The sequence below is a fragment of the Coffea arabica genome, chromosome 4c (assembly GCF_036785885.1).
Source record: "Coffea arabica cultivar ET-39 chromosome 4c, Coffea Arabica ET-39 HiFi, whole genome shotgun sequence".
Taxonomy (NCBI): Eukaryota; Viridiplantae; Streptophyta; class Magnoliopsida; order Gentianales; family Rubiaceae; genus Coffea; species Coffea arabica.
This window is the reverse complement of record NC_092316.1, coordinates 35,412,543-35,437,756: the sequence shown is the minus strand read 5'-3', so window position 1 is coordinate 35,437,756 and position 25,214 is coordinate 35,412,543. Positions and strand designations below refer to the sequence as shown.

Below are 25,214 nucleotides of genomic sequence, written 5' to 3'. Positions count from 1 at the left end.
GACAATTAAAGCCCTAACTATTACATTTGCTAGCTAGGCACATGACTTCGATAGGTCTTCATTGAATGCTCCTCCAAGCCCTATCTATTACATTAGGGAGACCCTACTACAATCTAAAAGGGGGAAAAGGAATAAAATAATTAAATCCCTAACTATTACAAGCCAAGAGGTGTACACATACCCCATAAAGAATAACTTAAATAAAAAGCAAAAGTAAATGACAAAAAGAAATTAAAGAAAGGCTAGGAAAGCAAAGTAGACATGTATTTCTCACGTAGGACGTTGGTTCACATAGGAGAGACAAAAAAAAATAAAAGAAGTTATACCTCCCTTGAGTTGGAGCTCTAACGTAGTGAAATTACTAATTTACCCTCCAAAATAATAAAAGGGTCAAGGTACCACTTAAATTATCAAATAATCACATGAAACAACCATTAAACACAAAAATGGAAATTAAGCACGAAACGAAAATTTAAATATGGAATAGACCATGCATGTGCAGGCAAAACTCGGTCTCGAATAAAAAAGTCTCAGGAATCTAAAATGGAGTGCTAAATTGAATGGTCTAAGGTGGAATCTATCACAATCAAATGCAAAAATCACGAAAGAAGAAATGGAAAATTATTTATCAAAGTTAAATAACAAGATTAGCTAAGCAAAACTTAAATCAAACGAAACCAAGACCATAAATGCCTCGAAGTTATTAAGCTTTCATGATTTTATCCTATAAATCTATTAAGATTGTCCACAATTCACATGAAAACATGTCAAGGCCTAATCAAGTAAAAGGGGTCCAATTACACACATTAATCAGTCATGTGAGCCCAATTAGAACATTTAAGCACTTCAAAAGTCCCAAAATAAAAAGAGGCCAAATAACGGTTCAAGTTGCCATTAATTTAGGACTTAATTGCAAAAGATTAGCACATAATTGGGTCATAGTGCAACCAAGGGAGACTTGAAGGATCAAAGTGCAATTTTCAGCAATTGTTTCATGCAAAACTCATGCAAGCTACGTAGACAAGAAAACCTCTACAACTACTTTCTATTTAAACTTCCATCAACCAAGAAAGAAAACTGCTGCATTTCTCATTTCCATTTCCAAGCTTTGATCAAAAAACATTTCATCTAAGCATAACCATTTCATCATTGCAGGATTAAAGATAGCAACTCTTATTGCAGGATTAAAACAAGAAGTGAAGCTGGCCATCAAGGGATAAAGACTAAACAACAAGTCAGCTGTAGGAAAAAAAAAGAAAAAAAAAGGCCGCAGGTTTTCTGCAATACTTCCTTAGGCTTTGAAGCTTTTACAACCTTGCATGATAGATTTTCTAATGAAACAAAACAAAAACTCTCAAACCAAAAATCCAACTTCAAGTTCCTGCCAAACTCATCATACATGCAAGAGCCAAAACGAAGATGATTTCTATGCCAATTTGGTACAACAACTGAAAAACCATCCCAGCAGCAAATGGATTTTCAGCAACAACGAATGAGGCTTGCTGCAATTTTCTTTTCCAGTCATGGCTTTTCTTTCATCATGCAAACCAGATTTTTGATTCACATACAAAGCTTTGATTAGGTATTTTTCAACCCGACATCATAACTCCAACTAACCAACAAGCGACTTAACTTTAAACTTCAAACAAGCAAGAACAATAAAGGAACTAATGCATCACAAAAATTCTGGAAAAGACATTCATGCAGAATGGTTTGGCAATCTGAAATCCCTTTTTCAGTAATGTTTGGTCATGCAACCAAGGGAACTTGGGATAGCGGGGATGGCGTGATTTTAAAAAAACTTTCATGTATCATGTTCAATGGCCTCTCCTGCAATTTTCTGCTGCAACTTTGCAGCTCCATTCACGCAAGCTTCTCCGAACAAATTGCACCAAGCTCACGGTTTATCAATCCAAACCAATAAAGATCTCAACCCATTTAATTAACAAAATCTGGATAAGGTTACAACGATCAAACAACAAACCAACCAGAGGGAAACTCAACCCATCCCAGGAACTTGAGCAAAAGCCATCACTCGACAACTCTTAACAGAACTAAACACTTCAAGCTAACAAAATGGAACCCAAATCAGAAAGTAAATACCAAATGCATGATTAACATTCAGGCTCCTCCCAGATAGCATGCAATAATCTTAACCAGACAAACAACCACAAATATAGCCGATCATGGTATTTCACTTAACCAACAAAAGCTAGGACTTTAAGCTAGATTTCCATTCAACAGCTCAATGAAACAGAAAAAGAAAACTGCTATAGCAGAAATTCTCGGCCGGCTAAGTCAGATCTCACAACATTTAAACGAGCAAGCAACCACACGATACAAGAAAAACACACTAACAACAAAAAGACAGCAACTTTAGGCTGTATGATGAAAAGGGAATGCATAAAAAAAATCCTCTGTCCAGCAACCGGATTCCATATGAAATGAAAAATAGGCAAGAGAAAGGATCGAGGGCTACCTGTTCACCACCTTTGGATTTGCAGCTTCAGTTTAGATGCAAAGCAGATTTCGGATGAAGTAGCTTCCAGAGCTTCTCTCGGTCTCCCTCCCGGCTGCGGCTCCCTCTTCTGGTCGCTCCTATCCCAAACTCTCAAAGCTCTCTCTTTCACTCCTTCAGCCCTCCAAGCCCTCAGCTTTTTGTTCCTCACAGCCGTCCACTCCTTCTGTTTTTCTTTTCTTGCCGTTTCTCTACCTCTCCTTTTCTTTTTCTCACAATCTCAGCCGCCACCCCTTTCAGTTTTCCTTAGCCGGCCGTGTTCTCTCCCCGTATCTTCTCATCCCCTTGTGCGGCTGCTGTTTGTCTTCCTTTTATATGGAACTCAAGGCTCCTAAACCCTCACCCCAATGGTGAGGATGAAGGGCCTGTCCTTCCTTCACATCCAGCCATCCAACGGGGCCTCTGTGATTGCAGCGTGCATGCCGCGATACTTTTTTTTTTTTTTAGATTAATTTAACAAAAATGATAATAAAAACTAAGTAATAAAAAACAATAATTTTTACATCAAAATAAACAAACTAAAACAACAAAATTGCCATTTTCAATCTTTTTTTTTCATTTTTCATTTTTCATCATTTTTCACTTTTTTTTTCTTTTTTTCACTTTCAAGAAATTCTATGCTAAAAACTTAAAAATAGAAATAAAACTAGAAACTAAAAACTAAAAATCGAATAAAACGAACACGACAAATAAAAAACTAAAAATAAACAGTAAATGAAATTACACCAAAATTTGGTGTCTACAGTTTGCCCCTCTTTGTCTGAGTTTTGAAAAAACTTGAGACAAAGAAGTAGACACCAAATATTTACCTGCATTATTCGGCGGTGAACGTCTCAAACGATGGGGACTGACCCCTGACAGGAAATTTTAAAATCGGGACTGACCCGAATAAACATAAATCATGGGACACACGCTAGTGGGACTAACCCACGGCTAGCGGCGGGGGAAAATGAAAGGCGCACTAGTGGGACTGACCCAACGGCTAGTGGCATAGAAATGAAATGCTCATTGGCGGGACTAACCCTACGCTCCAGTGGCTGTGAAAATGAAATACATACTGGCGGGACTAACCCTACGCTCCAGTAGCGATGCAAATAAAATGTTTTGACAATCGGACAGTGGGATAAAACCCGAACCTGCCGAAAATAAAAGCGGTCAGTGGGATAAAACCCGAGCCTGCCGAAAATAAAAGCGGTCGTGGGATAAAACACGAGCCTGCCGAGGATAAAAGCGGTCAGTGGGATAAAACCCGAGCCTGCCGAAAATAAAAGCGGTCAGTGGGATAAAACCCGAGCCTGGCGTGATGAACTTGATTTGATTTTTGATTTTTTGATTTTTTGATTTTTTTTTCTTGTCTTTTGAGAATCTTTCCAAAAAATTAATTTTGCCCCGAGTGTGATGAATTTTTGCAAATTGAGCCCATAGTTGATTCTGTATCGCCATGTTGTTGCACCTTTTGATCAAATTCGCTTGCAACAATTTCAAATCTGCCCTTGTTCACCGGAGGACTCTTCCCGACACCAATTCCAGTGCGAGGTGTGATTACTTTCATCTGTGCATGCAATTTTTCCTGTGAAAGAGAAAAAACAAAGAAATTGCCACCACCATTTAATCCGTTTTCCTTCGAGGATCGTGTAAACATGAGTCTTTCAACGCCTTTATCAACTTTTGCTGCGGCAGCCGATTGAGTTGGATTTCTCACCCTGAGGCTTTTCCAATTTTCAAACTGACCAGATATGTGCTTTGCTATATTGTGAAGTCTGTGTAGCTGGCTTGGCTGAATTTCAACTGTTCCCAAAAGATGACTGAATCCAAGCATGCTTTTTGCAATAAACCACGGGGATTGTCATTCACCACAATTCAATGATAAAGAATGAGGTATGCAAGAAAATTCATATGTCATGTAAAAATAATTATGCACAAGAATGCACACTTAACCATTTGTGCTTAAATTCTACAAAAAATGCCATGAATGCAAGTAATTTGAAAAAAATGAGTTTCCTAAGAATGTATTTGCAAAAGAATGTTTTACAAAATGACACAACTTTGGCCAACGGATGTCATATTCGAATCTCTGGGTATCCTTGTTCTGGGATTCAGTATTGGCAGAAGTATGACAAAAATGAGGAGAAATCCACATGAACCAGGTCGCCAGCCGGTCCTCCTCGTGCTCGCTTACTGAAAAACCTTACCTTGGCGCCCTTTCGGGTTTTTACCAAGGTTGCCCCACCCTTTTCTGTTTTGTTTTTGTTTTTCTCTTTTTTTTGTTCGTGTTTTTCTCTTTTCTTTCTTTTCTTTTGAGGTATCCTTTCGGGTTTTCACCTAAGGAAGCAAATGGAAGAGCTCAACCATGATCGACTCAGAAATGTAAGTTGAAAAATTGCTGACATCAGTAAAACGCACTTCCCTTATAGACTTAAGCGAAGGCATCATGGACATCATTTGTCAGTTGACTAGCAAACTTCCCAATAAAAATACAACAAGTGACGAAAGCCAGGACTTTGGGCTTTTGTAATGAGGTCAGGTGGGGTGTTTTCAAGAAAAGTTGAGGCTTGAAAGCAATTTGTACTTATGAGAGGTGAAATAACCTGAGATTGCATCATTTTGCAATTATCTCCAATTTCTGAACAAAACCGAGGAAATTTGCCCCAGTCTGATTGGATTTTTCTTTCTTTGCATTTTCATTGCATATTTCTCACTTTTGTATTTTTCTTCAAAACTAAATTTGCCCCAGTGTGGGGTTCCTTCTTTTCCATTTTTTCTTTTTTTCTTTTTTTTTTCAAAAATAAATTTGCCCCAGTGTAGGGCTTTCCCCTTCTAATCATCTCTTTTCAAAATGAATTTGCCCCAGTGTGGGGTTTGCAATTTTCAGGGGCTGCCAAACGAAAAAATTATTGTTCTGATAGCTCAAAAGGGACGACTAGGGATGAAATGTTTTGATTGGAAAGGAAGATGGCCTGACTTTTGCCTCGTCTCTTGCATGACTTCCTAGAAGGAATTTGCATAATCAAAATAAAAAATTTCTTACACATGTCTGAGTTGACAGGTTGAGAGAATGTCTGTCTATTCATGAATGCCCCGCCAGGTAATACCTTTTGAACACCCAATGAGCTTTGCCAATTTGAAGCAAATTTGCCTTCGACTTCATCTTTCATTACTTTAGCACTTTGTTCCCTTCTTCGGAAGATCAGTGGCGGCCCCTTTTATTATGAACACAGGCTATGCATTTTGACAAAATTGGTCATGGTACATAGCATTCAACTGCTTTTCATTAATCAGAATCAATCGTTGATGACACTGCCTTAACCAATCAACTTTCAGCCTGGCCGGAAAGGGATTTTCTCAAATGAAGGGATTTCTCAAATGAAGGGATTTTTCAATGAATGGATTTTTCAATGGTTTTCTTAATGAAAACTTTCTCAATGAAGGGTTTTCTTATTGAAAGCTTTCTCAAGGAAGGAATTTCTCAATGAAGGCTTTCTTAAAGAAAGGATTTCTCAATGAGGGGATTTTTAAATGAAGGGATTTTCCAATGTATGGCTTCATCGGATTCCAGAACAGTGGTATTCAAAGGGTCAAATAATTTCATCTTTGGCCATCTCAAAAGAAATAAAAAAATCAGGACAATAATCAAATAAACCAATAAAACAAATTGTGCATTTCATGCAACTTCAAAACTCAAATGCAAAAGACTCTTTCATTAAGCTATTCACATATGCAAGAAAAAGTTTTTGTGAACTTTAGTAAATGACAACCCCTAGATTTATCGAAATTCCCTTCGAGAGGGAGGATAGTCAGCCATCCAAATTGTGCAGAGCTCCTTCAGGATTTTCAAATTTCGTCATTGTAGGTGGAGGCCTTAAAGGTATCCTTATGTTTGGGAAAGGGGTTTGTGTGACGACCCCACTTCTCCCAAGGGTGAACCCAAGGGTATCGGTGGGCCGCCTGCCTAGCTCGCGCCAGGACTCAAAACTTAAAACAATAAAAGCCAGAAAATTCAAAAGAGTTCTAGATACAATCCCAAAAGAGTTATAATTACATTCTCCAAAAGTACCTGCTCACACTATTACATCCTTATATTTACCACCAAAACCAAAATGTAGACCCTAAGGAGGGTCCTTATACAAACCACCAAAACAAAAACAAAAAACAAACATACTATAAGTCCAACTATTACAATCAAACCTAACTATGCTAGTGTGTGTGCCAAAAGTCCCCGCGTCGGCCCCTGCTAAGGAAAACAAAAGGAATGGGGTAAGCTATATGCTTAGTAAGTAAACAGGGGCAAAAGCGTAAATTTCACGTAACAACAGTGACATAGTAAGAGTAAAGCAAAAGCAGAAAAGTAACATCACATAATAAGGATACAGGTGGCTCCAAAGCCAATTCATATGCCATGCGTGATCTCCTGCCGACACTCCGTCGACACACTTAATGGTCCGTAGAACTTCACTTGTACACCCACCGACACCTTATCACCCTCACTGGCCAGTCACCTCACAAACTTGCCCGAGCGAACGAAATCACAAACTTGAGCTTGAGTCACAAGCTCGGGTCACAAATTTGGTTCACATACTCGGTGAACCGGATTCACAAACTTGGTGACCTCAAACCAGGTTGGACTGACTTCGACCAAGCCCTAACCGGCTCGAATAGTCCATCTAGGTATTGAGATCGGGCCCCAAACTCACAAACTTCACAAAATTTACTCAAAAGTCACCCCGAGCCACAAGCTCAAGGGTTTTAGTTCCAAAATTGCTCATATACGCAAGCCATGTACAAATATGTGCGCAAGTTAGGGTCTAGGTCGAGTGCGATAAAGTACACCCTCGCCTAGGTACCCCCTTCATACATATCGAAACACATAAGCAACTAACACACAAGAGCGGCCTGAATACTTACTCAAAATACAAAAGTAGTACAAAAGTGGAAATCACTTCGTGTGTTGGCTAGTAGTGGGCCCCACCGGCTCCGCCTAGCTCACCACTGTCTGAAATAGAAGATTTTATCACATTATATCACAAACGGCTACTAACGACCCAAAACAAGCAAAACGGCAAAAGCCGACACACGCAAGTACGGAAACGGCAAAATTGGCACATGCAAGTGCGCGGAACGGCAAAAGGAAACGGCCAAATCTGCCATCTCAAACCGTTTTGATCAAAGATTAGGCTAGGAAAGTCGGATCAAAGTGAGCGAGATACTGTTTTGAAGTTATGAGAAAGGGCTACAAATCTCCTGAAGAAACTTTAATCTAGATTGTCGCGCCCCATTTTTTGATAAGAAAGATAAATGGTTTGAGAAAGATGTTTTTGATTCAATTGTGATTGGAGAATGATTTTTGTGAGTTGAAAAGACATGGGTCTCAATGGGACTTGGAAAGCGACGATTTGACCCAAAAAATAGTTTTTAAAAAGGGTTTTTAAATGAAAAGTTTGGAGTCGCCACTTGGTAATAATCTAAGGTGTACCAAGTCACCTAAAAATGAGTTAAGCAGTAATAAACCCTTTTAAAAACGACTCCTAGTCTACGTAAAACAAAGAAAAAGGTTCGGGAGTCACGTTTGACAAAGGGGAAGGCAAGGATAGACTCCAAGGCACCTCTTTGACCTAGCCAAGGCTAGTTGCGTAACTTAACCCTAACTTTCCTGACTTTCTACCCAGGGTATGTATTGCATGTTGGATTATGCCTATATGAATGCAGAAATGAAAAAATGCAATCCTAAATTCTACGATGTCACTTGTGAGGTTTTTGGTCCCAAACCACATGAATTGTGGTGGCCAATAAAGGAAAACCCCATGGAGGTCGATTGATGCAAATGTGACTCAAGTGCAAGTGTGCAAGTGTATGAAAAGATTCATGTATGAAATGGTGTAAAAAAAAACAAAGTGTTTGTGTGCGCATGTGTAAAGAAAGTGCACGTGTGAATTTGGATGAAAAATCAAAGTATTAGTGTGTGAGTATGAATGAAGATAGGATTATAAATATATATATGAAACTTGAATTCTACTTGTGGAGTAAGATGAGTAAAGCATAGTGAAAAATATGGATTGAGAAATGTGGAAAGAAAAAGTGATTAAAAGAGCGTGGAAGTGAGAAAAAATGAAAGTATGTCCCTAAGGGAATGCAACAAATTGGGTACGGGGATGACGCCTAATTTTCGACTTTGATTTTCCCTCGGATTAGAAGGTAAAACTAGCGTGCTAAGGCTATCGAGTAGCCACACTCGCTCGTTTCCCTTATCAAGAGGGGATTTTCACGCAAATGAACCCTAACTAGCATGAGATGCAAGTCCTAAAGTGAAGGGGAATGGGTTTGAGGAACATACCAAGTGATAAACTAAGGAAAAATGCGTGATATGTGGTGATCATGCACTTAATGAAAAAAAGGGAAAAAGAACCTATTGGGCCTAGCATTGGACTAGCCCTTTCTATGACATCCGACTAGCGTTGGACTAGTGGAAACGATAAAAGAAGCCACAACTAGCGTTGGACTAGTGTGGTGACGTACATTCATCCATTTCATTCATCCACACTATAAAAAGCGAGTAGGCATGCGAATCACTTATAAACACGTAGCACATAACACTTAGCATGCTTGACTAGATGCAAAATCCTAATAAAGCATTTAACATATAACACATAGGCATGCAACCATTACATTTGCTAACTAAAACAAAAGGAAAAGGGAAAATGGACCAAATTACTTACTACGCCCTATCTATTACAAGCCAAGAGGTGTACACATACCCCATTAATAAAAATCAAAAGTCAATGAAATAAATGAAAGGAAATAAGGAGAGGCTAGGAAAGCAAGTAGACATGCAAATTTCAATTAGCACATTAGTTCACATAGGAGAGAAACAAAAAAAGGTAAAAGAGATTATACCTCCCCGTTGGTGATACTAAGGAAGTAAACAAACTCAACTTGGCTAGAATCACCCAAGAAAAGACTAACTTAGGCTAAAATCACCAAAAACAAAAGATTAATGCACCAATTTAGTGATAAGATATAAACTAAACAATTTGAATCCACCAAAACATCAAACTTTCCCTCAATTGCAACTCAATGAAGTCAAAACTACTTAAAGACCAAGGCAAAATGCATGATCATCCAATCCACAAGCATAACATCTACTAAAGACCCAAAAGCAAGTACTACTCAATCAATTGAACACAAAAAGTTCCCCAAGTAAATAACAAGATCCAAACATTATGGAATTTCAAAGGTCCAAGAATGAACAAAGGTCCATGAATGATTTGAACATGCATTTTGAAAACTCAATAGCAACCATTAATCAATCAAATAAAACCAATTGAGAAATTTAAAAACTTCAAAAGTCCCAAAAAACAATGAAAGGCCAAATGATGACTCAAAATACACCCAACTTAGGACCTAATTGTAAAGAAATGAGAACATGCTTGGGCTTTTGTGGAACGTGGAGAAGCTTGAGGGATTAAATTGATTAAGTATTCGAATTACTTGGGCCATAGTGAGCCAAAGGGAAATTTGAGGGGTCAAAGTGCAATTTTTGGAAACACTTTCCATGCAGATTCATGCAACAAACGTAAACAATGCATTCTGCAAACAAGCATTTCGGCCAACGCTTTCTGCAGCCAAACCATTAATGCAGCTTCCATTTTCGGCAAACATATGTCAACACTAACTTGATCAAAATGCTTTCAAACAACATCCAAAATATGACAAAAAAAAACAAATTTAACATTCAATCAAACCAAAGCATAGAGGAAAAATCATGCAAATGCCATGCAAAGCTACGGAAGCGTTGTCTCCTGCCATTCTTAAATACTTATGATCTGAGATGTGAGCAAGAAAACATACTAATCTTCTAACATAATCACCCAAAAAATCAACCAATTCACTTAGTTTCATGAACATATATTTTGGAATGAGAACATGCATACACGAGGACCTGAAGCCCTTTTACTTTCTGCGAATTTTTGCTACAAGTATCATACACAATCACCACAATCTCAGCAAACCAAATGCATATGACAACTTTGAAACTACTTCAAACTAAAACATGGCTGAACATTCCTTAACAAAGCAGATAGTTTGGAAAAAATTCATGCAAAGTAACACAAGACTGGACATTTTTTAAACTAAACAGCCGTGGCCATGGTAGTTCAGAAGAAAAACAGCAAAAGAAGGAAAATGCGGTATGGCCAAAAGACAAAACTGCTGCAGAATTTCTGGTGTGAACCTTGCGGCTCATCTCATGTGGTTGGGTCCGTATAAAAGCTCTAACAACCTGTTATCTCATCAGCCCCAAACCACAACTCTCAACTAAGTAACAAATCACCTGGTGATTACAGTCCAAATGCCCAGAAAACTTGGGAAAATATCATGCAAAAATTCTGAGAAAGAAAACAGAAGCTGGTTCGGCAAAAAGGTGGCTAATTTCAGCAAAGCATTCTAACATGATTCAAACACATTAGTGCCCAAACAAACATACCCCACATTCTTCATCCAATTCACCTCAACCAACACTCCAACCTCTCGAACATACAAACCCAACCAGCAAAGAATGATGACCGAAACTTGTATGAACTATTTCAGGAAAGAAAACAGTAAAAGAATGCAGAATTTGGAACCAATCCAAGCCCATGTTATCTAAACCTTTCGTTACTGAAACTCATTATCAACATCCCAAACACATAGAAGAAACCACAACCATGGGAGCATTATGAATCCAAACATAACGAAAGTCATAAAGCCAAAAGCTTTTTTACCGTTTTTCTGGTTTTGTTCATTCAGACATGTGAAAAGTCAGAGCTCACGGATTCATCATATATCCTCACAGCTAAACACAAACCCACCCCAATCAGATTTCACAAGCGGGGCTCACATGGAGGACGAAAGCAAGTATAAAAACCGAAACTTTCTGTATTCTAGCATGACTCAACAACTCATAAACACACTCCAAAGTAGAAGGCTGTTACCTTTGGGTTTCGTTTTTCCGGCTGATGCTTGATGCGACCAAAAGAGGAGGTCTTTGTTCTCCTTCTTTTCCGGCAACCAGCTTCTCTGGCTTTCCTCCGCCGCTGCCTCCTGGTTCTCTGCTTTTCCTTAGCCGAAGTCTTTCCCTCAGTCCTCCTTTTCCTTTTCCCTTTGCCCTGTTATTTCTTACTCTCCGCCGTTACCCCCTAGCTCTCCCCCCAAACTCTCCGTAGACTTTCTTTTTTTTTTACTCCCCGTTGTTCCCTCGTACTCACATCTCTTTCTTTCTCTCTGTGATTTCAGCCGCCAGTCTTGAAGCTCTCTCTCAATCTCTTGTTTTTCTTCTCTGGTTTCTCTTGGTCAAACCCCACGCCACCCCTTCTTTCTCTGTTTTTCTCTTTTGCCGTTCGTTCGTCCCCTTTTTTCTCTCTTCCCTGCGGCTGCCCCTTTCCGTGGCTTTTATAGGTTAGAAAACCTAGAAACCTAGCTACCCTTTTCAACCATTTGCAGCCGAGACCCCTCAGGCCCTTCTGTGCAAGCTGCGCTTGCAGCTTGCCGCGACTGGAAAATGTTTTTTTTCCTTTTTTTTTTTTAAAACAGAAATTGATAATAATAGTAAGAACAAATAACAAAACAATTTAATTAACATTGAATGGAAAATAAATGAACTAAAAACCACAAATTACAACTTCCATTTTTTATCGATTTTCCTTTTCCATTTTCGGCACTTTTCTTTTTTTCTTCATTTTTCCAATTTTAAACTTTTAAAGAAACCACATCTAAAACGACTAAACATACATATATTTCTTTTTTCTGTTTTTTCTTTTTTTCGCTTTTTTTTTTTTTTTAATTTTCAAACTTTTTTCATTTTTTTTTTCAAAGATAAGCCAATATGCATTAAACCATGTTTCTTTCTTTTCTTTTCCTCTTTTTCTCCTTCTTTTTCTTTTTCACTTTTTTCTTTTTCTTTTTCGAAAAATTCTACGCTAAAACTTACAAAATAAAAACTACAAAAACAACTAAAAACTAAAAAGTGAATAAAACTAAAATAAAATAACACAAACAATAATGAACTAAAATGCAAACCATCTAAACACCAATCAACCGATAAGAATTATCACTAAAACAAAGCATACCAATTAATTCAAAATTTGGTGTCTACAGTTTGCTCCTCTTTGTCTGAGTTTTGAAAAAACTTGAGACAAAGAAGTAGACACCAAAACACTTACCTGTGTTGCTTGGCAGCAAAATGATCTCAACGCACTGGAATTCTAAAAATGCGACTGACCTCAACAGAAAATTAAACAGGACTGACCCGAACGAAATTTAAACGGGACTGACCCGAACAGAAATTTGAACGGGGCTGACCCGAACAGAATTTAAACGGGGCTGACCCGAACAGAATTTAAAACGGGACTGACCCGAACAGGAATTTAAACGGGACTGACCCGAACAGAATTTGAAACGGGACTGACCCGAACAGGAATTTAAACGGGACTGACCCGAACAGGAATTTAAACGGGGCTGACCCGAACAGAATTTAAAACGGGACTGACCCGAACAGGAATTTAAACGGGACTGACCCGAACAGAAATTTAAACGGGACTGACCCGAACAGAATTTAAACGGGACTGACCCGAACAGGAATTTAAACGGGATGCACACTAGTGGGACTGACCCAAACAGAATTTAAACGGGACTGACCCGAACAGGAATTTAAACGGGATGCACACTAGTGGGACTGACCCAAACAGAATTTAAACGGGACTGACCCGAACAGGAATTTAAACGGGACTTCACTGGGAAAGTTTAAACAATTAATTGAGGTTTTTACCTGAGAATAGTTCAACTTTTTGCACCAAGAGGGAAATTTGGATCTTTGTGATTGAAGCGAGAGCTGATGTTGTTTCTTGTGATCGAATTTTGCAAATAACATCGATCCTTGCTTACTGGGAAGCTTTGTCTGTCATTGATTTAGGCGCCAAAAAGAGAGCGGCTGCTTTTGTTCGTAAATGCAACATTTCTGCAAGAAAAGAAGAAATAATGGACTTGCCACCATTATTTGATCCGGTTTGCCTTGAGAATCGTATAAACATGAGTCTTGTGATGCTTTTACTTCTGCTTTGCGACGTTTGCCTTAGTCGAACTTGAAACCTTTCAAATTCTGAGACTGATAAAATACGGATTTACCACGTCACCCAATCCAGGTGGTAGCTTTGTTGCATGTTACTCACTGTAGCTGATGATTGAATCCCTTATCTTTGCCCAAACCTTAGGGTTTATCATTCATTTGAATTCAATGGTGAAAGAATGATGCGTGAAAATTTATCACATAACAATCAATGTATATGCAAGATTATTTCCTATGTCAGGCAAAGATGAGCATGCAAAAGAATGTAGACAATCATAAGCAGTTATACACAAATAATTGAGAACAACTACAAGGTTTATAAAGATACACTTTGCAAAGAATATTTGTAAAAAAAACAATACAAGTTTAGCCAACGAATATCATATTCAAAACTTTGGATATTTTCTCTTCGGAATCCGATACTGGCAGAAGTATCACAATTATGCGGAGAACCCTAATGAATCAGGTCACCAGCTGTTCCTTCCTGAGCTCGACTGTTAAGAACACCTACCTTGGCGCCCTTTCGGGTTTTCACCAAGATTGCCCCCACCCTTTTATTTTGCTTTTTTTTTTCTTTCTTTTTTTCTCTTTCTTTTTCTTTTTCTTTTTCTTTTTCTTTTTCTTTTTCTTTTTCGAGGCGCCCTTTCGGGTTTTCACCTAAATATCTCGACCATGATCGGCTCAGAAACATGAATTAAAGATTTCTGGCATCAGTAAAAATGTACTTCCCTTGTAAAATTAGGCGAAGACATTACGGACATCACCTGCCAGTTGATTAACAAATTTTCTAATAGAAATGCAGCAAGTGACGAAAGCCAGGACTTTGGGCTTTTATAATAAGGTCCGGTAGGGTGCTTTGAAAAAAGTTGAAGCTTGAAAGCAGATTTGATACGAGGGGTGAAATAACTTTAGATTGCACTCTTTTGAAAATAATTCCAAAACTGAGGAAAACTTGCCCCAGTTTGATCGAATTTTCTCTCTTTGCATTTTCATTGCATTTACCTCACTTTTGCATTTTCTTTGAAAGCTAAATTTGCCCCAGTGTAGGGTTCTCTCTTCTTTTTTTTTTTTCTTTTTCGAAATAAATTTGCCCCAGTGTGGGGTTTGCAATTCTCAAGGGTTATCAAACGAAATTTGTCAATTTTGATGGCTCAAAGGGGACAAGTAGAGATAAAATATTTTTTAGTGTAAAAGAAGATGGCCTGGCTTGCATTCCGCCATTTGCATGAATTTCTTAAAGAAAATTTGCATGATCAAATGAAAAACTTTTTGCACATATCTGAGTTGATGGGTTGAGGAAAAGTTCGTCCATCCATTTCTGCTAAAATGAGCGCTCCGCCAGGTAATACCTTTTGGACATTGAACGGCCCTTGCCAATTTGGAGCAAATTTGCCTTTAGCTTCATCTTGCATCGACAAAATCCGCTTCAGTACCTTATCACCTTCTTCAAATGCCCGCCGATGGACTTTTTTGTTGTAAGCCCGGGCCACACGTTTTTGATAGCACTGACCATGACAGATAGCATTGAATCGCTTTTCATCGATCAAAGTCAATTGTTCATGGCGCTGCTTGATCCAATTAGCTTCTTCCAGTTTAGCTTCCATAAGGATTCGTAGCGACGGAATTTCAACCTCAGCTGATAATACAGCTTCCATCCCATACATAAGTGAATACGGCGTTGCCCCAGTTGATGTTCGGATAGAAGTCCGGTACGCCATTAGTGCATAGGGCAACTTTTCATGCCAATCGCGATGCCTTTCTGTCATTTTACGAATAATTTTCTTCAGATTCTTATTTGCGGCTTCTACAGCTCCATTCATCTGAGGCCTATAAATGGCAGAATTGCGATGTTTGATTTTGAATTGCTCACATAGTCTATCTACCATGTCATTGTTCAGATTCCTGGCATTGTCTGTGATAAGTGTTTCGGGTACTCCAAATCGACAAATGATGTGATCTCTCAAGAAATTGGCAACTACCTTCTTCGTGACATGTTTGAATGATTCAGCTTCAACCCATTTGGTAAAGTACTCGATTGCCACCAATATAAATCGATGTCCATTTGAAGCAGGAGGATCGATTGTACCAATCACATCCATACCCCACATTGAACAGGGCCACGGGGCGGTCATGCTATGCAACTCAGTGGGTGGAGCGCGTATAATGTCACCGTGCATTTGACATTTTATACATCTCCGGACAAAGTCTATGCAATCATGCTCCATAGTAAGCCAGAAGTATCCGGTTCTCATGATTTTCTTCGCTAGCAAATGGCCATTCATGTGAGGTCCACAAACGCCACTATGCACTTCTTTCATCATATATTGAGCTTCATCTTCATCAATGCACCTTAAAAGGTTCAAATCCGAGGTTCTTTTGTACAACACTTCTCCATTTAAGAAAAATTTTGAAGCCATTCTACGCAGAAAACTCTTGTCTTTTGTGCCAGCATGCTGAGGGTAGGACCCAGTTTTGAGAAACTCTTTAAGATCATTAAACCAAGGAGTAGTATCCGAGGACTCGTCTGCAGCCCAGCAGTGGGCTGGCTTGTTTTGAAGTTGAATTTGGATTGGTTCGATCTTCAATTCATCTGGATATTGGATCATGGAAGCCAAGGTGGCCAAAGCATCAGCAAATGCGTTTCGGGCTCTCGGGAGATGTCTAAACTCCAAATTTTGAAACTGCTTGGCCAAAGTGAGCAGACTACAATGGTAGGGTAGAATTTTCGAATCTTTGGTTATCCATTGCTTCAAAGTTTGGTGTACGAGCAAATCTGAATCACTAAAAGCTATCAACTCCTTGATTTCCATCTCCAAAGCCATTTTGAGACCAAAAATGCAGGCTTCATATTCAGCCATGTTATTCGTGCAAGCGAATTGCAATTTGGCAGCGGCAGGGTAGTGCTTCCCTTCGGGTGACACCAAAACAGCTCCAATTCCAGCTCCGAGAGAATTCGAAGCTCCATCGAAGAAAAGCCTCCATTCAGGACTTTGTTCACTTATATCATCTGCAGCGCCTACAAATAGGACCCTCTCGTCAGGGAAATAAGTACGGAGTGGTTGATAATCATCATCCCTTGGATTTTCCGCCAAATGATCAGCTATAGCTTGCCCCTTGACAGCTTTTTGTGAAGTGAAAACAATATCGAATTCTGAGAGAATTATCTGCCATTTTGCCAAACGCCCAGTCAGCATCGGCTTCTCCAAAAGATACTTCAAAGGATCAGACCGGGAAATAAGATACGTGGTATGACTCAACAGATAGTGTCTCAACTTCTGGGCTGCCCAGGCCAATGCACAGCAGCTTTTCTCAATGAATGAATAATTAGCCTCGTACTGCGTGAACTTCTTGCTTAGATAGTAAATGGCTTGTTCTTTCCTTCCAGAGTCATCGTGCTGACCTAGAACACACCCTACTGCTCCTTCAAGCACGGATAAATACATAATCAAAGGTCGGCCCGGTTTGGGCGGCACTAAGACTGGTGGATGCAACAAATAATCTTTAATCTTGTCAAAAGCCTGTTGGCACTCCTCATTCCAATACAACGGCACGTTCTTCCTCAATAATTTGAACAACGGCTCGCATGTGGCAGTTAGTTGGCCAATGAACCTCCCGATAAAATTGATCTTCCCTAAAAAGCTTTTCACGTCCTTCTGAGTTTTTGGCACTGGCATGTCTCGAATTGCTTTGATCTTTGTTGGATCTATCTCTATGCCCTCCTTGCTGACAATGAATCCCAACAGCTTACCCGCAGGTGCTCCAAAGGCGCATTTTGCAGGATTTAACTTCAAATTGTATTTCCGTAGTCTCTCGAACAATTTCTTCAGATCAACCAAGTGGTCCTCTGCCCTTTTAGACTTGATTATAATGTCATCCACGTAGACCTCCATTTCTCGGTGGATCATATCATGAAATAGGGTTGTCATGGTCCTCTGATATGTTGCTCCAGCATTCTTTAAACCGAAAGGCATGACTCGGTAGCAAAAGGTACCCCAAGGGGTAATGAAAGCAGTCTTCTCCCTATCCTCCTCTGCCATCAAAATTTGGTGGTAGCCAGCAAAACAATCGCAAAAGGTTTCAATCTCATGTCCGGCAGTATTGTCTAAGAGAATGTGAATATTTGGTAGAGGGAAATCATCTTTAGGACTGGCTTTATTAAGGCCTCTATAGTCAACACAAACTCTCACCTCTCCACTCTTTTTTGGAACAGGGACTGGATTTGAAAGCCAAATTGGGTAATGGGAAACAATGATAATGTTGGTTTTGAGTTGTTTTTCAATTTGCTCTTTTATTTTGAGGCTTATATCTGGTTTGAATTTTCTGGGTTTTTGTTTTACGGGTGGAAAAGAAGGGTCTGTGGGCAATCTATGCACTACCACATCAGTTGAAATGCCAGTCATATCATCATAGGACCACGCAAATACATCCTGGAACATGGTCAAGAATTCAAACATCTCCTTTTTCTGCCTTTCATTCAAATGAATACTTATCTGCACCTCCTTAACTTCATCCTCAGTGCCAATGTTAACCTTTTCTGTTTCTTCCAGGTTCGGTTTTGGTTTTTCCTCATATTGTTCAAGGTCCTTTGCAAAAGAATCGAATACCTCCTCATTATCACTCTCGCTTTGGAGTTCGGATTCACAGACCTCCAAGTCGTGAGTGATATAGAGATTGCCATTATCGTATTCCAGAACGGTGATATCCAAAGGGTCAAATAATTTTATTTTTGGTCATCTGAAAGAATTAACGAATGTGGGATAATAAGCAAATAAGCATACAACAAACAAATGAACAAGCAATATGAATTTAAACAAGCGAATAAACAACACAACATAACACGAACACACTTGCATTTTCATAAAACCTTTGATTGAAAGCAAAACAAAAGAAAGCAAGCGGAAACAATATCTACATGTGCAAATTTTAGTCAAAAGTAAAGATGCTTTCATTAACTATTTACAGATGCAAAAGTATTTTTCCCATGAATATGAATGATAAACCCCTTTCATTTTACCGAAACTCCTTCCGGACGGGCAGGGACTCGGCTGTCCAATTGGGAATTGATCCTTCGAGGATATCAGGAAATTCAGCTTTGCCTGGAACACTATCTTCAAATGTTGCCCCTACGAACAATTGGGCCAAACTAGCTTCAATTTCTTCAACTGGATTAATGTGAGAACCCGTAATTTTTCAAATTTCTAGGTTTTATTATATTTCTAGGTTTTCTTATTTTCAATGATTTGTTTTCTGCACTTTCTGTATCCGGAAAATTTTCTAGATAAATTTTATGAGTAAATATAATTTTCAGATGATTTTTCTAGTATCAAATAGATTTTGAGAAATTAAGAGCGTATACCGGACGTGGGACCCACAAGTGTGAAAAGTTCGGAAAAATTCGGCCAGCTGAATTACGTTTTGGATACTGGAATTATTTTATCGGGTGTTATGAGATATTTTGAGGTTGCAAATTTGGATTGATGTGAGAGGAAACAAAGTGATAGACTTGCATTAAATTAGGTGACAAGTGTCACCATTTGATTGGGTTACCTTTAAGACTACTATTCCATGTCTTACCATTGACCAAATAAATCACAAAATTAACCAAAAATTGCACCATTTTCTCCTCTCAAGTGCCGGCCCTCTCTCTCAAAGGAAGAAAGAAAACCTCTTCAAGTTTTGGCTTCAATCTTGCTTCAATCATCAAAACCAACCATCCAACCTTGATTTTTCTTCATAAAACACCTTCAAGTAGTGGTGGTGAGTTGTTGTGTGAAGTTATTTGGAAGGTTAAGGTGACCCATAGCTCTCTCTCTCTTGTTTTAAAGGTAAGTTGTGAAGAACCACCCCCCTCCTTTAATTGATGCTTAAATCATGCTTAGTGAAAGTAGAAGATGCAAGTTTATGGATTATTTCTTGATTTGTGGTGGAAATGATGAAGTTTTATTATTTTTGGGGATTTTTCTGTTTTAATATAAGCATGATTGTGTGGCTATCTAGGATGATTAGAAATGGTCTCTAATGACTCAAGGAGGTGGGAAAAGTGATTAATTGCAACCAATTTCTGTTTTGGAAGAAAATTGAAAACCTAGGGTTCTTAAGTGGAGCATTCTGTTCGAAATTTTAGGTCCTAGATAGGGGCCGAATTGGCCTTAGCTCAAAACATGAAAGTTGTAGGGAATAACATTGTAGAGGTACCTACAAAATTTCAGGTCAATCGGAGTAGTGTAGAATGAGAAAAGTTGAAATTACTATTTCTGTTCTGGTTTTACCCGAAATTGGGATTTGCTTCTGTAATTGGTTTTTTGGTCTGTATTGCTTCCGAATTAGTTGTTGAGGCCTTCTGAATAAATTTAGCCCTGTTTATTAGCTTTCATCTGGTTTTGGAATTTCTGGATTTGGACTTGTAGGGCCTGAGTTATGATATTTCCGCTAGAATGCGTTTTGGTGAATCTGTTTTACGGTTTTGATGTAGTATTTTGTATTTTTGACCTGTTTGCACTCAAAACTGGGCTGAGTGACCTTCTGTGATGTTGTAACCCTGTCTTTTAGCTTCGAAATGGTGTACCCTCATCCGACAATCGTAGTGCCTTTGGTGCCAAAACCGCAAAATGACGTCAAAAACTGTTTTCTTGGGTTAAAGCTTATTTCCATTTCCGGATTTTTCTGATTTCCTTTAATGCTTATATATTCTTATGGAACCTTATTTTGGTAATACTTGGCCTTGGTTTATGACTTGTAAACAAATCTTATTGTGTTTATTTGAATAGTTTTAGGGCTTGTTTTTATTCCGATCATTTCCTAACTAACTTTTGTACTTGTACTACTTTGAGACTAGTGAACGGCTTTTGGGAAATGAGATGAATTTTGTGTGAGATGTTGGGACTGAATTGAGGAAATAATGAAGCCATGATGGCTGGAAACTAGGTAAACACAAGGGTTATGCTGCCGAAATTTTACTTGAAGGCTAGTTGGATTTACTTGTGATTTGAGCAAAGGACTTTTGGGTTGTTTGTGCCTAGGTCTTCATGTTACCTTTTCGTTTTCAAGAAAATCATGTTTTACACCCTTGCATTTGTGTTTATTTGGCAAGGCGTACGACGTGTAGTCGAGCCTCACTTGTGCATTCCGTTTACTCGATTTTGAATATGAAACCTTCAATTGGTTTATTTTGATTATTTTAGGGTTTCTTGGCGATTAAGGCCAATCTGAAGTGAAAACTTTTGAAGTTGAGCCTGTGAGTGTACCACTTCCCTCCATTGCTGTTTAACTTGATTTCTGCTCTGCAATCTGTTTATTTGTTCGAGACGAGGGTGTACTTTATCACACTCGTTCTCTAGTCTGTTCATATGCCAATTTACTATGCAAAATTTGAATCTGTTATCTGTGTCTGCATCTGTTCGGATTTCTATGACCTATGAGCTCAATCCTGTGGCTAAGTTATTCGAGTCGGGCCGGCAAGGGCCTGGACGATTAGATAATGAACCACGGTAGTCTGTTCGGGGATTTTGGGTATTGAGACCCTTGATTCCGGGTATACTCGAGTATTACCATTTTGTTCGTTTGAGGTGAGCGGACCCGGTAAAGGGGTGTTTGGTGGACGGAATTCGGAGATAAGAGGGGTCTACGGACGCGTTGGTTCTATATACGTTGACGGAGAGTCAACCGGTTTGGATCAAGTACTGCGCTGGAAATTTGGCTCCTGAGAGCCACCCGTATCCTTCTGATTTGAATCATTGGTTCCTTTGCTTTACATCTGACATGTGTGTCTGATTTGTTAAATGTGAAATGCCATGATTTTAATGCTATCTGTTTGGTACCTCATTGAGCGCAAGCTCACCGCTTTCTGTTCCTTTTGTTTTCCTTACAGGAAAATTTTGCCCTTTTGGTCTGGATTTGACAAATGGCTGCCAAATTGAGCTAGTTGAACATATCTTTTGTATAGCTCATGTATTAAAACCCTAAGTGTACTTTTGGGGCGTTTTCTCTTTTGATTTAGCAAACCGCGTATATGTATTAACTTTTGAAAACTTTTGTATGTCCTTTTGGATTGTAATCGCTAAAGTTCAGATGTGAATGTTTGCGTGCTCTTTCGGTTGGGTTTTGGCGGGTCGGTTACTATTCATGACCGACTCCGGATTTTTTTTTATTTTGGGTTATTTACCATTTTGACCTGTTCACGCTCGTTTGTAAGTTTCGGATCGCAATAGATAGTTCTAATCTGATCCGTAGTCCTGGCGAGAGTTGGGCAGGCAGTCCGCTAACCCCTTTGGTTCGCCTTAGGGGACAGTGGGGCTGTTACAATTAACCTCTGATGTGATAACCTCTGTTGGTCGTGGAAAAGTATACCGCAGTGGTGGAATGTCAAAAACCCTTTGCCTGCCCTCTTTCTCTGCTCTTTTGCGCTCCTTCATCTCTTTGATGTCCTTGGCGGTTGGTTGGAAACCCAAACCGAATGTATCCCTTTTTTCCATAATCTCCACTGGCTTCAGGATCCCTTGCAGTTCACGCCCCAATCCTCTGTCTAATTTGTATCCTCCACGAATCATTTCCTTAGCCATCATTACACTTGCTTTTGAGAGAGCTTGTTCCTCCGTTGTGATCCAACTTACGGAGACTATATCGGATGTGCTATGAGGGGACATGGTGGCACTTCGACATCCCTCCTCTTTAGATCCAGAATCGGTGATTACCAGGCAGTCCTCTTCGGCAAAGATAGTGATTAGCTTGTCATTTACTACGAATTTCAGCAATTGATGCAACGAAGACGGCACAGCCCCAGACTTGTGAATCCATAGCCTTCCAAGTAAAATATTGTAAATGCTCGGGAAGTGCATTACTTGGCAAGTTATTTGAAATTGGGCGGGCCCCATCTCGATTACTAAATCTGCCTCTCCTATCGGCTCCCTTTGAGCTCCATCAAACCCTCGAACGATAGTCCCTGAAGGCCTCAGCTTAATGTCTTGCAATCCTAGCTTCTCCAAGGTACTCCAAGGACAGATATTAAGCGCGGACCCGTTGTCAATTAGCACCTTCGGCAGCATTTTCCCGTTGCACCTCACTGTTATGTACAACGCCCTATTATGTCCAATGCCCTCCGTTGGCAATTCATCGTCAGAAAAAGCAATTTGTTTGTTGAATAATACACTCCCAACCACGTTTGAAAAATTATCAACAGAAATGTCCCTCGGAATTTGAGCTTTAGTTAATACGTCGATCAATGCATCCCTATGCACGTCTGAAGAGAAAAGTAAATCCAACATGGTTATCTGGGCAGGTGACTTGCTTAGCTTTTCGATTATGTTGTATTCACTTCTCTGGAGTCGTTTAAGGAAATCCACGGCTTCTTTCTCGGTGATGGTTGGCTTAATGGGCGGCTCGGAATTCTTTGCTTGAATCGGAATAGTAGTTTCAAATGGACTTACAGTCCTCCCCGATCTGGTAACCACTGACACCTCTTTCTTTGCAGCTGAATTTTCCCCGATCTGTATAATAGGTTCATCGTAATTCCACGGCACTTGTTGCAGGCTCAAAACAGGCTCTTGCCTCGGGAATTCGATGAATACCGGCTTCAAAGCTTCACTCTCTGCTGGCGTGAGATCCAAGACAAAAGGCTGGTTATCTTCTTCGAATGGCAACTCTATGATGAATGGTTGGTCTGTGACCCCAAATACCTCAGCTTCTCTTGCCAAATCTTTGAATTGTTCCATATACTCCGTGTCATCCATAATGACCCCAACGGTATTAACATGGTCCGGCAAAGGGTTCCTATTTACGTTCGGCCCTTGCGCCTCCCTTTGCCGGATTACAATCTCCCCGGCTTCCACCATATCTTGGATTTTATGCTTAAGCGCCTTGCAATCAAAGGTGGCATGTCCGGGGGCCCCAGAATGATAAGCACAGACAGCTTGTGGATTATACCACGCGGGCATGCCATATGGATAGGTAGGAGGGGGCACCGTACCAATTTTTCTCGCAGCCTTTAATTGTTCATACAATTGGTCTAAAGGCCTACCTAAATTGGTAAATGTACGGCCAGGGGGTCGGTTGTAAGGTTCAGAAGGTTGAGGGTGGTTGTAAACAGGTCTATTTGGAGGCGGAAATCTTGGGTTATATGGAGGGCGTGGTCGGTTTTGGGGTGGATTTGGTTGAGAAATTTGAAAAGGGGCTGAAGGTGGGTTTGGATAGCTTGGGCGAGGTCGTGGGTGATGGATGTTGGTAGTATATACAGGGTGCGGATTTGAGTAGTAAGGGTAATAGGGTTGGTAGATTGGGTTGTGTTGGTATCGGGGTCTAGGTGAAGGGTTTTGGTTCCAAATAAAGGTTGCGTCCCCCTCTTTCTTTTTGAACGGCGGTTTCTTCACATTGCTTCCTTGCCCTTGTTGTAAAGCATCCAACTGAGATTTAAGGGCGGAGGCATTGACAATCTTCCCAACTCTCACAAAGTCATCAAACTCCTCAAGTTTATTTACAATTGCAGCAAACGAACATCCGGTCATACGGAAAATTTCTTCGAAGTACGGCGGATCATGAGCTTTTATGAAAGTACGTATGATTTCCTCCTCGGTCATTGGTGGCTCGACCTTTGCAGCTATTTTCCTCCACCTCTTGGCATAGGTCTTGTGGTCCTCAGAAGGCTTCCTTTTCGTTCCTTCTAACGTAGTTCGGGTTGGAGCCAACTCGCAGTTGTACTCGTACTGCCTCACAAATGCATTAGACAAATCAATCCAGGTTTTCACGTCTTCAAGTTTCAGGTTGGAATACCAGTCAAGCGCATTCCCTTCCAGACTCTCGGGGAACAACCTTAAAGGCAAATTCTCATCGTCCACGGGCTTTCCCAATTTGTTGGCAAATAGTCGGAGATGTGTCTTGGGATTACCCGTCCCATCATATTTGTTAAATTTAGGGGTTTTGAACCCCTCAGGCAACTGCACGTTCGGAAAAAGGCACAATTCATCATAATCCAGGACTCCCTGCTTATTCAACCCTTGGCTCTTCTGTAACAACCCCACTTTCCCCTAAGGCGAACCAAAGGGGTTAGCGGACTGCCTGCCCAGCTCTCGCCAGGACTACGGATCAGATTAGAGCTATCTGCTTCACTCCGAAACTTACAAACGCGCGTAAACAAGTCAAAATGGTAAAATAACCCAAAATAAAAAAAATGAAATCCGGAGCCGGCCATGAATAGTAACCGACCCGTCAGAACCCAACCGAAATAGCTAACAAACATTCACATCTGAACTTTAGCATTTACAAATCAAAATGACATACAAAAGCTTTCAAAAGTTAATACATATACACGGTTTGCCAAATCAAAAGAGAAAACGCCCCAAAAGTACACTTAGGGTTTTAATACATGAGCTATACAAAAGATATGTTCATCTAGCTCAATTTGGCAGCCATTTGTCAAATCCAGACCAAAGGGTTTATTTTCCTGTAAGGAAAACAAAAGGAACGGAAAGGGGTGAGCTTGCGCTCAATGAGGTACCAAACAAATAGCATTAAAATCATGGCATTTCACATTTAACAAATCAGATACACATGTCAGATGTAAAGCACAGAAACCAATGATTCAAATCAGAAGGATACGGGTGGCTCTCAGGAGCC

At 39.8% G+C, this 25,214-nt stretch overlaps 1 protein-coding gene across 1 annotated transcript; it reads right to left on the bottom strand.

Moving 5' to 3' along the window:
• Window positions 1–1,060: 1,060 nt before the first annotated feature.
• On the bottom strand, window positions 1,061–23,539 carry LOC140004784 (uncharacterized). Its single transcript, XM_072044929.1, has 3 exons — window positions 22,623–23,539; window positions 21,957–22,406; window positions 1,061–1,202 (listed from the first exon to the last, which is right to left on the bottom strand). The coding sequence occupies exons 1-3, from the start codon at window positions 23,537–23,539 to the stop codon at window positions 1,061–1,063; spliced, it is 1,509 nt and encodes a 502-aa protein (XP_071901030.1).
• Window positions 23,540–25,214: the final 1,675 nt, after the last annotated feature.